This window comes from Episyrphus balteatus, chromosome 1 (genome assembly GCF_945859705.1).
Source record: "Episyrphus balteatus chromosome 1, idEpiBalt1.1, whole genome shotgun sequence".
NCBI lineage: Eukaryota > Metazoa > Arthropoda > Insecta > Diptera > Syrphidae > Episyrphus > Episyrphus balteatus.
Genome location: NC_079134.1, coordinates 41,391,380 through 41,408,750, shown reverse-complemented (window position 1 = coordinate 41,408,750; position 17,371 = coordinate 41,391,380). Strand labels below are relative to the sequence as shown.

General features: G+C 32.4%; 1 protein-coding gene across 4 annotated transcripts in view; it reads left to right on the top strand.

The window, feature by feature from the left end:
* LOC129921315 (uncharacterized) overlaps positions 1-17,246 on the top strand; it is a 68,504-nt gene extending 51,258 nt beyond the window's left edge. The window contains exons 3-6 of one of the 4 annotated variants that reach the window (XM_056003106.1): positions 5,686-5,921; positions 6,002-7,860; positions 11,911-13,294; positions 16,808-17,246. In XM_056003106.1, coding sequence (XP_055859081.1) covers positions 5,686-5,921; positions 6,002-7,860; positions 11,911-13,294; positions 16,808-16,818 — 3,490 coding nt within the window. In that variant the 3' untranslated portion in view covers positions 16,819-17,246. Of the gene's footprint in view, positions 1-2,557; positions 2,715-5,685; positions 5,922-6,001; positions 7,861-11,910; positions 13,680-16,807 lie in introns of those variants that run through there. The other 3 variants (XM_056003108.1, XM_056003107.1, XM_056003105.1) reach the window with 3 other exon arrangements.
* Positions 17,247-17,371: the final 125 nt, after the last annotated feature.

Below are 17,371 nucleotides of genomic sequence, written 5' to 3'. Positions count from 1 at the left end.
TAAATATGTATATAGTTTTTTTTTTTATTTTAAAGAGGTTAAAATACACTTTTGACTAAGAACTCAAATTTTAAAAAGCCTAATTTCTTCTGGTATCACAGAAAGATTGTGGAGGAAATTCTGTATGAATTATCTCAAAGTAATGTACGTCGACGTACTGTGTTTTCAAATTTTATGTGCAAAATCCTATATAATGAAGTTTTTTGTTTTCAAATCCTGATTGACCAAAAATTCTGTATTTTTGAACATATAAATAAGAAATTTAATTTAAATACTAAATTTAATTAACTTAACTTATTGTCATTTTTCCGGCACAAACTAAAATCCCAGGTGGCGGCCAACAGATAAATTTCGAAAACTCTGGGCTTAGGATTTCGACGGATTCTCTATGAGATAAAAAATTGGGAATGGTACAAACTGCTAGCCCAAAATATTCCAGGTTTTTCAAACCGTTGAAATTTATTTAAAGTCTATTGGCCAAAGAAAAAATGAATGTTCCACTTGAAATAGAGACATCAAGTCCAAATTTATTTTTTTGTGGAAAATAAAAAAAAAAAACACTTGCTTAATTTTTTTATTTTACAAATGTTTTGAAATGACAAGCTATTAAAAAATTGTATATTTTCCCTTTTTTTTTTATCTTTTTATCTAGTTTTTGGTTTATTTAAAAAATATTACTGTGCCCCTAATTTTCTAGACAAATACGAACAAAACTTCAGCCATTGGTATCAGCCAGGCCTATTTAAATATCTCCTGAACAAAAACTGATGAAAAACCTTAAACAAATTCTTACCACACCAAATAATTTTAGTACAGAAGTGTTAAATTGGAGTGAAAAAAATAATTCTTTTATTACATCGTTTCCTCAACCAAAAAATTGTTGTCCAAAACAGCTCTCGACAGAGAAAAAGCATTTGGTCTCTCATTAATTTGCAATAAAGACGTAGTAAAAAGCTTTATTTCTTTGAAATCAAATGCAATTTGCCTTGATAACCCTCATTATCATGTTTTTAAAGCCATGTTCTTACTTTAATTCCAAATGAAAAAAACCCAAAAAAAGAATATTGATCCCCCAAAAAGAAAATGCTAACACGGAGATGCTAATTCAGAAGGAACTTACTGGCTTTCTCCTTCAAAACGGTCTTCTTACCTCAAAGTAATCTGGTTTTCGCCCAGGACATTGCAGCACAACTGCAATCTTAGAGGTTGTAGAACGAACGAGTAATACATTAGATGCTAAAATGTTTTCCTTTTTAGTTCTCTTTGACTATTCCGATTCATTTTACACCATAAATTATAAACTATTAAAAATTTACAATATATCTCCGAATGCAGTGAATCTTGTGTCTTCAGTTGTTCTGGAGATTAAATCTTCAAAACTATTGCCAATATCTAGCAGGACAACACAAAGGCTCAATCTTGGGTTAATCACTCTTCTCTATTTACGTGAATGAAGTACCAAAACTGTTACGGCATTTCTACGAACATTTTTTGCTGATGACATTCAGTTTAGGAAAAGTTCACGCAGAAAAATTAAGCACCAACCGAGAGCTTTTTTCGGTGGGTTAAAAAAATGTGTTAAAAATAACTTAGTCTTGGTAAAAAACAACGTAGTTTTCGTTGCTAAAATCAAGGAAGTCGCCTCGGTTAAATTGAATTGTTTAAAATTACCATTTTAAAAGGTTATTTTAACCCACCAATTTATTATATTGATCGAGAAACTCGGTTAAAATTTGAGATTTTAGTACAATTTAACCAACATAGTGGGTTAAGATTAAACAATTTTAACACAGGTAATTGATGTTATCATTTATAATCCCTATACATTTTTTAAACGACTTGAGACAAAATCTTGAGAAAATGTTGGTAATTGAAAACAATATTTAGCTTCGAAACAATATAAAAATTCTAAACTCTACAAAACTACCCCTCCTTACTTTTTAAATTATAGAAAAATGACTGTCATTTTCTGATTACACTATTATCTTCATCAAAAAAGCAACTAATTGCAATCCAATTATGGATTTTTACAACTTTATTATCATAAAAACTGTATTTTCTCAAATTATTTAAATTTTGCATCACCTTTACAATAATTAACAAATGTAAATACTCTAAAAACAAAAGCAACAACAACAATAATAACCTTAATGTGAACATTAACATTTAAAAGGGGCGGAATCGGTTCATTTTTTATTTGTATTCGCTTATCATTTTTAAGAATCGACTTAAATGACGAGGTATTTTTTTTTATTTTTTATAAACAACCACAACAATTTTTCGTGTTAAACTTACTGCCAAGCAAAAAAGTTTAATTTAATTGGCTTTCGCATGGTTGACGTGTACTTTTGTATTAACCGTAAAATATATTTGCATTTAAAAATTAAATACATTTCGCAAACAACTTGCTTCTTGCTAAGTAGATTAAAATATAAATTTATGTTAAAAAAAATATATCGATAACCAGAAAATTATTGATTTATTTATTTTTTCCATTAATTTGAAAAATAAAGTTTTATTATTTTTTTGTTTGTTTTAATTTTCGGAATTAAAAAAGAAATTCACAGTGCCAATTTAATGCTTATACAAATGATATACATTGTCAAATATTTGTGGTGTGAGGTGAAAAAAGGACAGAATTTCACTTTGTTCCTGTTGTTCTTTTGGATATTATGGTTTTCGCAGATATTGAGTATATCAACAATGTTTATGGGGTAAGAATTTTGTAAGTGTTTTATTATAAAAATTAAATTAAATAATTATATCAACACAAAAAAAAAACCAAATATTGACATCAATCAATAAAATTTCCTACCCAATAACCCAATTATCTTAAAACGTTCAATAAAAACAAAAAGTAACGAAACAAACCTAAGTAAACGAAACATTTACTTGAACCCATTCTGATTTTTTTCTTTCTTTTTCTGTATAAATTTAAATATAAATGAGAACTTTTGTTTACCAATAAATTAAGCTTAATGGGAGGCTCCAATTAACGAGTAAAAAAATCTTCTTTAAATAGATTTTAAGGTATTTTGTTTGTATACACACTTTGTTAGGACCTTGAACTCGCCAAAGTTTAAATTCAATTGACCACACCACATCTAACATCATGTGTACCTTTCCTTTAGTGGTTTTTGTTAAAAAAAGAGAGTGTTTCACTCGATGTTTTGTTTTACTTTTTGGAGTTGGAATTATAAATCGATATTTGCCTTTATTTGGTCTATTTTTCATTCGACAATGTTTATGTGAAAAAAAAATTGCCTTTAAATTTAAAGCTTCATACTTTAAGCTTTAGATAGAATATACCTTTTAAAAAAAAACCTTTGTAGATACATGATCTAAAGAGATTTTTTGTTTTTTAGTTTTAAAGAGGAACTTGTGACCAAATATAGGCTAATAACTGGCACTAGATACTAAAGAAAATAAAAGATCACAATCTTTGACAAAATTGAAAAAATGCTTAAAACGATAAGCACATAACTTCTTTAATTTAAAAAAAAACCGTAGCCAGTTTGTTCGGGATATTGATCTTTTCATTACTCAATGCGAGATAAGTCCATTTCCTTTGTAAATTCTATGTAGTTGTATACAACATCTAGACGATTTCTGGACCGCATTTTTTCCATAATTTTTACCTAGTTTTAAGAGTTGTTTCTATACGATTGACACACAAATGTTTTTTTATTGTGAAGGGATGACCAAAATTTGAAACTTGGAAGTAGAAGGCTTCTGTACTGGAATTTTTATAATTTGTTTTTAACCAATGAATATTTTTAATTTTCGACCTAGGTGTCAACGGCACGTTTTAAAAAATCCAAAAGACATACAAAAAATACCCCAATTTTTCAGTACTTACTACCCTCATCCCGGGTTAAAAACTTTTGGAAGCCAAAACCGTAGTCACCGAAATTTGGATAACAGATAGTTAAACAAAAACACGTCGTCCACTATCCTCTTTCTGTTAAACCATTGTTCTATTTATTTTGGGTAAGCGTGCAGTGCAAATGAGCATGTTATACTCATGGACATAACCTACCAGTATGCCAAAAATTAACCTAATCGGTGAGCCACACATCGTATCCTTCTCTTTTGAGACGTGGTGTTGCGGCGATTCAACTTTTTTCTCTGTCTTGGTCGGATGCATAAATTTACTAATTTGTCTTCACATGATTGTGTTTAAAAAACTCAAATACAAATACTTCGGCTTTGTTTTTTGTTTCATTCCATTTTTGAGAATTTTTTTAGTCCTTAAGTAGGTTTGTGCACCTCTAAAACCTAACTGTATTTAATGTCAAAAGCATCTGGAGCCTTTCTTCCTTCTTAAGATCACCCTAAAAAACTGTATCCAAATAGTCAATGGTCTTTGAATTATAATGAATGAGCTTCTTTGAAATCTACGCCACTACTTTGGCACATTCACTTGCAACGATTCTTGCTTGCTGTTTGATATTTCACTTTTTTAATATCCTTCTTCGGTCTGGCAGTTTTGTTATAAATCATGTTTTGTTTTCGTTTAATTATTTTAATTCTAAAATAGGTCACAGACTCTCATATTTTGTATGCCACTGTTCTTTTATTGTCATAAATGCCTGTCCTTGCTTTTGTAACTCAAATCACCCTGATCATGATATGGTAGTATTTCCTGTCTTAAAAATTTTATCGATCTTTATCTGTCCGAATCATTCCAAATGACTAAGAAAAATTTAATTCGTACTAAATTCTATAATAGTGTTCGTAACTTCACTAAAGTCATTGCCGTTTATTATTGGAAATTGAGTGTTGTTTTCTTACTTTCGCAATTCATTTTTTTTTTTCTTGAGTAAGCATTTTTGCTTTTATCTCAGATCGCAAGTCATTATCGGAAGTTCGGCCACTAAGATTTATGATTTTATCGACATACCGCAGACGGAAGAATTTAATATTATTAAGCAAATAAGATAAGACTGATAAGACTGAGCTTTTCCAATCTAACCTAATCTTGGTCGTTTTTTCTTGGACCTAGCTTCAATGGTTTATAAATGAAAGAGTATTTTTTTTTACAAAAGAATTTCTCCATTCTTCGTATTTTCGCTTTTTGGACTACATCGAAGTACAATTCATTATTCAATCTTTTCCATCATTCATACGCTTACTCGCAAACAGAACCATATAATTGAGTTCAATGTCAACTTCCTTTTTCACCTTATCGTTCAACCCTCAGCACCATTAAGCAGGACTAGCAGTCATTTCTTTTTTGTAGAGCAAATCTTCAGCTTCCTATAGACTTAAAAGTCGAAAATAAAACTACAAAAAACATAAAATATTTACGAAACATTATCGTTACAAAAAGATCAATTTTTCCCATTATGACTGCACTAAAAATGAAACATAAATTTTATTAGCTTCTGCATTACTTCCACCAAATTTTTAAATTCCATTCCAAAAATTTGATTTGATTTGAGAGCTAATTTTGATTTAAAATTCATACCTCAGCTAATATAAACACAAACTTGAAAATTTTTTATTTTTCAAATTTCACATTCCAGTCAATAATTTATCTATCCTCAGAGTTTAAAATGAGTACTTTGAACACGTGCATAAACCCCCACGTGGCACGTGCAAAAAAAAAACTAACCTTAAACTATTCTACCTCTCATTTTGCATAATAAATTAATTCTGATTATGTATCTTTTATTCTTACAGCTTACCAGATATTTCCTCCGAAAACCCAACAGTAATACCATTGAATGAGATAACATCCACAGATTTGCCCCCGAATGTCGGTGGTGGTGGTGGTGGCGGTGCCGGTGCCGGTGGTGGCAGCAGCCTTGAACAACACACCATCGATTCCGTAATAGTTTCATCATCTGAATCGTCGGATGTCTCAAATCAGACAAAAGACGCCAACGAAACTAAAACCACTGAAAGCAACCAGAAAGGTATAATATTCATTTGATATTTCATTAGTTCTAACCACTAACATTCATATCTTTCAATTCTATTTCCTCTCTTTTTTTAGCAAATGATCAGATAGAAAAAATAAATGATTCTGGTGGATTAATTCCACCACAACCACCTGATAGTGATGAAGTAGCTGCAACTGATGTTGGTGGTAGTACAATAATGCCTAAAGCACCAACAAATGCAACTGTCACCACTCACGAAGTCAATCTTACTGCCGAAGAAGTACCAATTCCGGTATTCTCCGAATGGGCCCAAAAGAAAATGGAAGCCGAAGAAAAGCAGCAACTTGACCAAGATGTTGTCAATTCATCGACCCAAAGAAAAAACCAAACCACCGGGTCGAAACAGCAACCGGGAAAGTTGCGAACCAAGAACTATGCCTCACCCGATTGTGGGGCCAAAATAATTGCATCCAATTCGGATGCTCAAAATACCGGAGCTGTATTAACTTCATCCAAAGATGAATACATGCTTAGTCCGTGTACAAATCGCATTTGGTTCGTTGTAGAACTTTGCGAAGCAATTCAAGCCGAGAAAATCGATTTGGCCAATTTCGAGCTTTTCTCATCTTCGCCCAAGAATTTCACTGTAGCTGTGAGTAATCGTTTTCCCACCCGTGACTGGTCGAATGTGGGACGATTCATTGCCGATGACAAGCGAACAATACAAACTTTTGATTTACATCCACATTTATTTGGAAAGTTTGTCCGAGTGGACATCCATTCGCATTACAATTCGGAACACTTTTGTCCAGTTTCGTTGTTTCGTGTTTACGGCACGTCCGAATTCGAAGCATTTGAGACTGAGGATCATGCCGATGATATTGATGAGTACGACGATGACATCACATCGGATCAGGCGCATCAAAAGAACGAGAATAACTTGTTCAAATCAGCTAGTGATGCTGTCCTATCGATTGTGAAGAAAGCTGCAGAAGTTTTAGTCAAAACCAATTCCAATCGTACAACAATGGAGATCAAGAGTGATCAGGGTTGTTTTACTCCGTCAGCGGGCGAGTTTGCTTGCACTCAGTGCAAGGATACATCTCTAGCTGCCAGAGTGAATTATGTTCTCTCGTGCAAGCATCGCCAGCTGCTGAATATGTTGCAGATTGAGCGATTGAAAAGCGACATTCACACATCCCAGATATGTGCCAAAAGATTTAGTGTTAACCTTAATAGCCATTTAGATTGTAAGAGCAGTGGACTGAGCGAAAAGAGTAGTTATTTCTTGAGTTTACTACCGGAAGATTATGTTGGAGCATTGTGTATGCTATTGGCAGGTAGGAGACGTGTATCTCTTAATGATTCGATGGATGTAGATGGGGGAGATCAGAATGGAGAAGTATCTATGAATTTAACAATAGACAAAAGCCAAGGAGGTTCATTTGGTAACATTGATAAACTGCCAGAAATTGCAGAAGAGGTTAAAAGAAAACCAAAAGTAGTCGATGAGTTCTCGGGTGATTTGTCAATTCAAATTCCTCCACCTCCGAGCAAAGTTCAAGAAGAAATCACATCGACTGAGAGGATATATGAAGAGCCTTCTGCTCCATCTTCTGAAACTCTAGACATAAACATATACAATATGCCAGAAACGGTTGATGAGAAAGGCCCTTCACTTGAAGCTCCTCCAGTGGAAGTTGTTAAGACTGACGAGCAAAAAACAGAAGAGACAGTGGTAGACACAAATATACCAGTAAAAGCTGACATTGATCTGCCACAAAAACCATCGCCGTCAGGTGCAAGTTCAGAGGATCCATCTACGTGGGATAATCTTGATACACTCTTGTCTGAAGGCGTAGTGCCTGGAACTGCCACCACAGGGGGTATTGGAAATCAAGGTAGTCAACAAAGAATTGCAAGTGGACCGCACTCGGAGAGTGTTTTCATAAGACTGAATAACCGGATTAAAGTGAGTTGTTTATATTTATGTATTGTGTAAGGAAAATGTAGGTACTTAGTCATAGGTGTGTTTGCAATTCGCCTTTAGGTTATCGTTCATGTATTTTAAAGTTTAAGTTTGCCCTTCTTAAACCTATCAATTCACGGCGGCCGTATTAGAATAAGAAAATTATCAACTGGTCTCATTAGGTCAATATTTTCCATGTAAGAAAATGTTTCGTATACGCCATAGTGACCACAACAATTTTAACTTTGAAAATGAACTGATCTTTTGTTTCAACTCATACTTCTTTCCAATTGCTTAATAATGTCGTTTTCTATTGACGAATCTCAGAATGAGGTTTGTGAATTTGACAGCTGAAAGGGGGGGTGAAGAGGGGAAATAGTGGACAAATCTCAGATTTCATGATCTATTTGCGTCCTGAGATTCAAAAAAATGACAAAAAAATGAATCTGAGATTCAAGAATCTGATTCTGGATTTTTATCAAGATTCACGCATACAAACACACGCACTTTCACACACACTCCTCTGTTTGACATTTGTCTGAACATTTGTTGTTGTTTTATTTTTTTTATACGCACAGATTTCGCACACAATTACAAAACTAGATTTCATATTCTATAATAATAATAATCTCAAAAGTCAATAGAAAACGACATAAGTTTTGCGAAATTTTAGATATCGAACCTCTGCTGCGAGTATGATCTAATAATAGCTTTTCGAAATACCCAGAAAACGCATTTAAGGTTAGATTTTTCATTCTTTTATTTGAAAATAGAAGATACTTTAATGTTATTAAGAAAAGTTTAGCGTTCTTAACTTGTTTTTAAAAAATTCCGTAGTTTTATCAATCTATATTCAGTGGTGTGCAAAATAATAGGTGTGAACTCAAAATTAACTTTTACTGACCATTTTGACTACATTATTAAAAAAGCTAATATGACTCTTGGTTTTATCAAAAGATTTGCTCGGGAATTTCGTGATCCTTACGTTTTAAAAACTCTTTATGTCTCATTCGTAAGATCCATTTTAGAATATGGTTGCGTTATATGGGCGCCATATTATGCGGTTCATATAAATAGATTGGAGTCCGTTCAAAGAAGATTTATGAGATTTTGCTTAAGATTTCTACCATGGTCAAATTGAATTAACTTGCCACCTTACGCTCAACGTATTAAACTTATAAATCTTCCATTTCTAACTAGTCACAGAGCGTATCTACAATTTTGTTTTATTGTCGGGATAATCAATGGATCGATTTCAGCTCCATCGATCCTTTGTCGATTAAATTTCATTGCTAGTCAGTATAGTTTGAGAAGGCAGTTGCCAATTTCTAACATTTACAGTAGATCAAACTACGGTGCTAATAGCCCTTTAAATCTTTTAATTAATTTTTACAATAAAAATTCAAATATAAATAACTCCAGCATTGGCAATTTAAAATCACTTAACTTTAAAAAAATATTCTTTATTCAAAATAACCCATAATATACATTAGATGTAAGTTTTTCTTTTAGTTTTGTAATAATATAATACCTATATATGTAATTTTAATTTTAAGAAAATGTACCTATGTATAACGTTAGTATTTAACGAAAAAAATGTCGCTAAGTTCCTACATCGGTTTGTCGCTGGTTCATGGTTTTTATTGACCCATTTAGGGTTATCGTTTTCCATTTTCGCTGCACAAAACATTTATTCTTTTAATAAAATCAATCTCAGTTATGGTTTTGATTAAATAAATAAATACACATCAGTATTTTTTTCACGTTGTGCATCCGGTTTGGATACAACAATTTGTAAGTTTAGTTATTTGGTACTCATACGCCTCATGTTTCCAAGCCGTCTTAGCAGCTGTATTTTGAATTTTCTGTTCAGGTCGATTTCGATTAAAAAAAAAATCGTACAGCCCTTTGTTAAATCTTCTTCTCAAAATCGCAAAGTTGACCGGTATGGAATCACTTTGCCTACCACTTTTGGTAAAAAATTAAGGTTGGATTAGTTTGACAGTTTGTGCCAAAACGACTTTCTACCAATATCTCTTAGTAACGGGGAAAATCTTATGTTTCAAACAACCACTTAAAATAAAAAAAAAATTGGAAATCCATTCAAAATGTTGATCGTTACAGTTTTTTAACCCCAAAACAGCGTTTTCGGAATTCCTTAAGTATTGAACAAACTCCTTAAAAATGGAGTAAATCTTTGATGAGGAATGTATTTGAACCTATGAGTTCAGTTTGGCCTAATTTTTAAGTAAAACACTTCAAAAACACCTTTAATTTATCGATATTCTGTATGGAAAAATTTAAAATTAATTCGGCACGGTTATATATTATAATGATAGGGATTTGAAACTGGGAATATTTTTTAAAAAATTTATTAAGAACTTTTGAGCACTATTCTATCATGACTTATAGAGAAGTCCAAGGTAGTTGTTGGTTATAAATACTCTTTTTCTGATGTCAGTGTAACTCTTCGGCTTCCAGCACTGTCCGTAAACAGAAGCCTTCTTGTGCTGGAAGCTGAAAGATGGATTTCAGGCATCCGGTCGGCGCGCGTCGAGCTAAAAAATGCAGAACATCTAAGGACAGACCATCGTTCTTCACTTGATTCTCTCTTTTCGAAAGATCGAACAAAGTCAATATACTTTTTAAATTAAAACGCAAATGTTTTAACGAAACAACACCCAAATGAAAAATCGACCAAGAATCAAATCCATTGCTTTGATTCGAGTATTAATGTCGCTAGACTACCGATATTGAGGTCCTAAGTAATACCGAGTCCTAACTAATGCTTGGTACCAAATTGACAGTTCTAACGCTTTGTTCTTGTGTGAAGAAACGATTGGTATAATAACCAGGTACTTGGGTGAAGAAATGAATTTATACCGATTTGAGTACTAGATTTAGGGCTAGTAACGATATTAGCGCAAGGTCTCTGTGAAGAAAGTGACCGTTATAGTTTGTAATGTTTTGAATCGAGCAAATTACTATCATAGGAAGTATGCTTCCAAAATATTGCTCTAAAACTAATCGCGTTTTCCCAAATGACTCCAATTTTCTTGCTTATCGCTTATTTTTCCACTTTTTCTACAAGAATCTGAAAATTGCTTCCTTTTTATTTTTTTTTCTGTTTTCAGTAGGTACTTAATAAAAATGTCTATCATTGATTCGTAAGTCTTCTTCTCTATACTAGCACTTGTCTGGCTTCTTTCTTCAGAATTAATTTCTCTTTATTTACATTTTACATCTATGTATCCTAACTACATGCTATACCTACTCATGTACAATGCATTCATTACACAAACTCCATATTAAAAATGCAAATATTTGTACTCCCCAAAAAACACACAAATATGTATTATGCAAAAAAAAACCTCTTTAAAGCACCTCAATCTAAATGCTAATCTACCGACGAAAATAATTTCGGCACAATAACCGCTCCAATTATCCTTATTTCGCAATCGTAATACATAAGAAGGCCGGCCCAATGTGAACTAATGCCCCCATCATTGCCAAATAAATCCTTGTAGCAACTTAACATTCGGCGGCACAAACGCCTTAGTTAGAACAATAGAAAAACATATTCAAAAAGGAAGTAGTCAATAAATTTAGTTTCTCTTCACACGATTCCAAAGTCGTTATTTCTTCAAGGAGAAATCCTTGCAAATGATATCATTCACTCTACTATACGAGGTTATACTTTCCATTTCTTTTTACGGAAATGAGCTCCGATTTAGGTTTTTATTTTTATTTTCTTGGTTTTTGTGTTTTGTCTTGTGTCTGACGCGCAGTCTTCCATAAGAATATATAAAATCAATTCCCTACTAGAGACGTCAATAATGTTGCTTAGATTTTATTTTTATTTTGCGTGAGAGAAACTCCCAACCATACAAAACTCGAACAGATAGACATTCTGATAACGAACAGTGGGCAAGGCAACCACTATTACCTATCGACTAAACATTTTTCCTACCTTTCCTGTATGTTGTAACTTTCTTTTGAAAACCTGCCAAATTTTCTTTACTCACAAAATTTCTTTATTCTATTTCCTTGCAGGCACTTGAGCGCAACATGTCGCTATCTGGTCAGTATTTAGAAGAACTGAGTCGCCGCTACAAGAAGCAAGTTGAGGAACTTCAACTATCCTTAACCAAGACTGTTCGTGCATTGGAAGACCAAAATCGACGACACTCTGAACAAGAACGTGAGCTCTTGGATAGAAATGCTATACTTAAGGACGAACTGGAAGATGTCTCACTAAGAGTTCATGCTTGCATAATTCTGATTATCTTTGTTGGATCATTTATGATTCTCTTGACCATTGTCGGTGTGGTTTGCTATCGTTCCATGACGAGAAATCTCCCGCCCAACTCTAAACAAGCCGAGAAACGAAAAGCTACCCAAAAGAAATTGAATCGTCGCAAGTCTTTTGATGATTTTTCCGATGCCTCGACGGGAAAACAAAAGATGCGTCGTCCCAGTGAGGAAGCCATGTTAATTCTCAAAGACTGTGCTGGAGAGAATTCGGCTCCCGAAAGTGATGTCAAAGTTAGACAACGAAAAGTTTCGGTATTCTATGGACGGAAGGCAAATCGAAAAGGAGAAAAACGCTCCTGGCCTGAAGTAAGTCAACCTGGAGTCTTTAATCCTGGAGTGGAAGACTTGCCACCAGCTGAACCCCTTCCCCCTCCTGTTCTGGAAGACGAAGAATATGACCAGTTCAATGCAAGTGAATCGGATTCGATTTGTACATCGGAACAACAGCCACCATCTCTAAGTGGAAAATCGAGGAAATTTGCCAACTTATTCAATGGAAGAGTGGGCAAAAAGACAAAGAAAAACAATTCCAACTTTAAACGTCAAGACTCAGCTTCTTCTGATATTGGTGCAGGAGACAAATCAACTACAACGGACACATTCGACGAAAAATTAATTCTTGACGAAGATGAAATCGAGAATTTTATCCCTGGAGCCGATTTGGCTTACAACGAATTCATGCCAGATGGACCATCAGGCTATCAAATTAATGATGGAGCAAGTTCAGAAGACAAACAGAAAAACAACAATAATAAGAAAACCCGAAGACTCTCATCGCCAGCATTTTTCAAATCACCATTTAGCAAAAGTAGTAAAAAATCAACACCCCACGAATCGACCAGTTGGGAGTGGTATCGTTCGAAAAAGTCATCATCTGCATCATCAACAACATCTAGTCAGAATATCGTCGGAGGCAGTAGTGGAGGATTCTTAAAGACGACCAAAGTCAATGGTATAGGAGGAGCAACACACAATGGCCAACCATCACCGGCATCATCTCTATCAGAGATTCTACCAAATAGTGGCCAAGGAAGTAGTGATAATTCATTTCGTATACTAGAAGAGGCTATAAATACATCGGCAATAGCAACGATGACAACAGCGACGTCATCGAGCAGCAATGGTAATAGTGGGGGCGGAAGCCATAGTGGAAGTAGTGCTGGTAGTAATAGAAGCTCGAAAAAAAGTCACACATTCAATAGAATTTTCAAGAAGGTCTTTTGATGATGAAATTCGTCTTCGTCTGTGTGTCTTACTTTTTTTCTTTTTGATTTGACTGCGTGTCTGTGTGTGTTTTGAATTTGAATTATTATCGATATATATTTGTATTGTGCGAGCGCGCTAATTTGGCTTTAATTATAATTATTATTAATGTTATAATTAATTAGAGAGAGACTTTTTGAGTTACTTATTTAAATGTTAAAAAATTGATGAAATGTTTTTTTTTTTTATTTTTGAAAATTATACATATAAGAGACTGGTTTTTTGCTGAAATGTAAAAGAAGCATTTAAAATATTTTTTGAATTTTTGAAGATGGGTGGTTTTAAATTTGTCTACTAATTGTGAATAAAAACAAATAATTTAGTTTACTTTGTTTGCATAACGCAACTGAATATACATATAACGAAACAGGATTTAAAATTATGGTTAAAAGACTTGATTCTTTCCGAGAATTCAGACAGATTCTCAAGAAAAAAAACTACAGTTAAGAAAATGAATTCTTAATATTTATTTTCTATTAGAAACTTATTATTTAAACAGTTTGTAGGTACTTGCCCAATAGACTGAAGAATCTAGACTTACAAGGCCTTAAGTTCTTTTTTTTTTCATTAAATTAACAATTTTTGTCAATATCTCTGCCTTGTATTTGCTGATTTAAACGCATTGTACATTCAGCTATTCTTTTACTAACTTTAGTTTTTTTTTTTTCCATTGAATTATTTTCGAACACTTTTTCGGTATTACTTGTTAAAACATGCTCCTTAAAAAAAATTAAGATTGGTTTTCTCAGATATTTTATAAAGGGAAAAAAACCATTTTCGTGTGTGCGAACTGTTTCCTTCGTATAACTTGAAAAACGAACAAATTTGCTCTCAAATTGTCTCACATTTTTCTTCGTTTTTCAGAAACGAATCGGCCCGGCCCCTGTATATTAGAGAGATCAGAAAAATTTGAGTTACGTCAAAATTTTGTATATGAAGTGAAAGATCATCAACAATTTTCCATTTTTAGCATATTTTTGTCCTCTGGACATTTTTCAAAAATAGCACATTTAAAGTGAAGGGAAAAGATATAGGTACAACGATCCCGCATTAACTTCATGAAATGACTTTGCATTACTTTGACGATACAAGAAATTTTCTTTATCACCGCATGGCTTTGGGATTCCTACCAGTTTGAATCGTTATTGTATGCTTGACGAGGTTGGATAAAAATCACGATTCAGATTTCTGATTCTCAGATTCATTTTTTTTGTCATTTTTTTGAATCTTAAGACGCAAATAGATCATGAAATCTGAGTTTTTTCCACTATTTCCACTCTTCGGTTAAGGGCCACCAACATAATCGTATAAATCAGTGGGTTTCAGTATTTGGTATAGCTATAGAAACTATAACGGTAGCTGTGGCGTATGCGTAGTTTTTTTTTTAACAAATTTAATGGTAACTGAATTTAAATAGATTGAACTCAATTCAACTAGGGATATATCGAACTCCTACTTATCTTATCAACGTTAACAGAAATTAATCAACATGAATTTTGCTATATTGCAAACAAAATAATGAAACTAGTTGGCCTCTGATATCAACTCACTGAACTTAAATAAAAATTATGAAGTTGATTATTCCAAAATTTACCAAAGGATTGCCAACATCTCTTAGCATGTTGTTTTCTACTTCTTTAGTTTTTTGAAAAACACGCAAAGATTTTTTATGTTGAAAATGTTTGAAAATTCAAGTTTTTAGATGTTTCAAACCAAATTATAATGCTTGTCGAAAGGATAAAAAAACGCTTGATGTCTATGGCGTAGTACGAAACGAGTGGCAAGTAAATTGAAGTAAACGATAGTCCCGACGAAGAGCGATTATGTAAAACGGGGGAGTAGTAAGGTCAAACTAAACCGAAAAAAAATATGTTTGAATTATAATAAATGACGGTTAAACGAAACCGAATTCAAACGATAGGCCAATGCCAGTCGTAAAGAATTAACGAGTATCGGTGAAATAAAACGATTATCGTAGTACGTAGTCGCATTTGTAGGATAACGAAATAATTTCAACGATGATCTTTTTACAAAATAAGGTCACTGAGTCCTCAGTGTAAGATGTAACTATTGTACAACTCAGAAAGCTTAAACACATTTCAAATTTATATGTGAGCAGGAAGTTTTGCACTTTTTGTGAATTTGTATTCCTTCACATTACAAGAGGGTAAACAATATTTTACTCCGGAGTAATTTTAGTACTGTAGAGTAGGTACTCCGCATTTATTCCAGGTTTTTAGTCAGTTCTGCACCTATTCGCACACCGACTTGCATAAGCACTTGTGTTTTATTTTTGACACAGTTTTTTCACATAAAAAACATATGATAAAACTTATGGGGATCAAAATTGTTTTTTTTTGACAGATTTAGATCAAAAAATTAATTGATTTTTAAACAAACAAAAACCCCATTAAATAAAATCTACTTTCATTTACGTTCCATCAAAGGGTAACTCGGGAGAGTACTCTTCGTTAGAGTGAAGAAAAGCAGCATTAGTCAAGTTTCATCTATTCAGTTAACTGTCAAAAAATTCTTTCCAATTTAACTAAATTTCTGTTAAAAATTTGGGCACGTATAGGAAAAAATAAGCTCTCCAAATTTAGGAGGGGTAAAACGAGTAGATTTTACTTTCTTTTCAGATCAACAAAATTACAAAGATTTTTTTATACCTAGTTATATTTTTAATCCTATTTTCAAAACTTTCCAATAATACTAGACAAAGAAGAGAATTCATTGGGCTGTAAGATGTTCGGATGGTCTTGATCAATGGGGTTCTCTTTTAGTAAAAAATTAATTAAGTTTTTGATTTAAAAAATTCCGTTTTTTTAACAGACTTGGATCAAAAAATAATTTGATTTCTTTTCCATTAGAAAGCCACATAAGAATGATTCATTATTTCAGAAAACATTTCAACAATAGGCCCTAGCAAAGTATCCGTCGGATCGGAAATATGTTTCTGTTTATGAAAGACCCTTTCAGGGGATAAATATTATTAGATTCACATAACTTTTCTTTTACTTCTTGTTTCAAAAATCTTTATTTTTTTTATTTCCGACTTAAACAAAAATAAATGCCAAAATTATTCCTCTTAACGCTAAAACCATAAACCATATTAAAGATACTAACTAATGCCGCATTTCATCTACCCCTATTACAATTGCCATTACTTGCTGCTGCCTCCCCTCAGTGATGTTGCTTTAGTTTTACATTTTAGCATACATATTTTGTTATTGTTGTGTTGCATTGTTTTGCTTATTTTTAAAAATTCCTAACACATTTGTTATTTCTCGCACAAAAAAAAAAGAAAATTTGCTAAAAAAAAATTATTATTTTACAAAAAAAAAAAAATTGTTTTCTTTTCTTTCTTCTTTAGATAAACGATAAGAAGTGTTTTTGGGCAACTGAAACGCCTCTGACAAAAAATGTGATTGATATTATTGGAGTTTTTGTTTCATAAAATTAAATTTATAAAAAAATACAGAAAATTGAGAAACAACTCGCATAATACAAAACAATTAATTAAAAAAATAAAATGATGAAGAAATAAAAAAATCATAGCATAATGTTAGATAGTTAAGGCTTAGACAAAAATAAATTGAAAAAAAAAAAAAATAATTATGAAGCAAGAAAACTGAATGTTAATTAATGTTAGTTAAACTACAAAAAAAAAACAAAAAAGGCAAACAAAATATGAGAATTGGAAACAAAAAAAAAATTATATGATTTGGGTTAACAAAAATTAAGACAACATAATTTGTATTTTTTTTTTTTTCTTATATATTTAGCATAATGCATATTTTTAGAAAGACATTACAATATAAATATGTTTTGTAGTTTTGTTGTAATCTTATTACATTTATAATCATATTTAACTATATTCTTCAATTTATGTATAAAATTTATTTATTTTATTTAAATTTAAGTTAATTTTAATTAA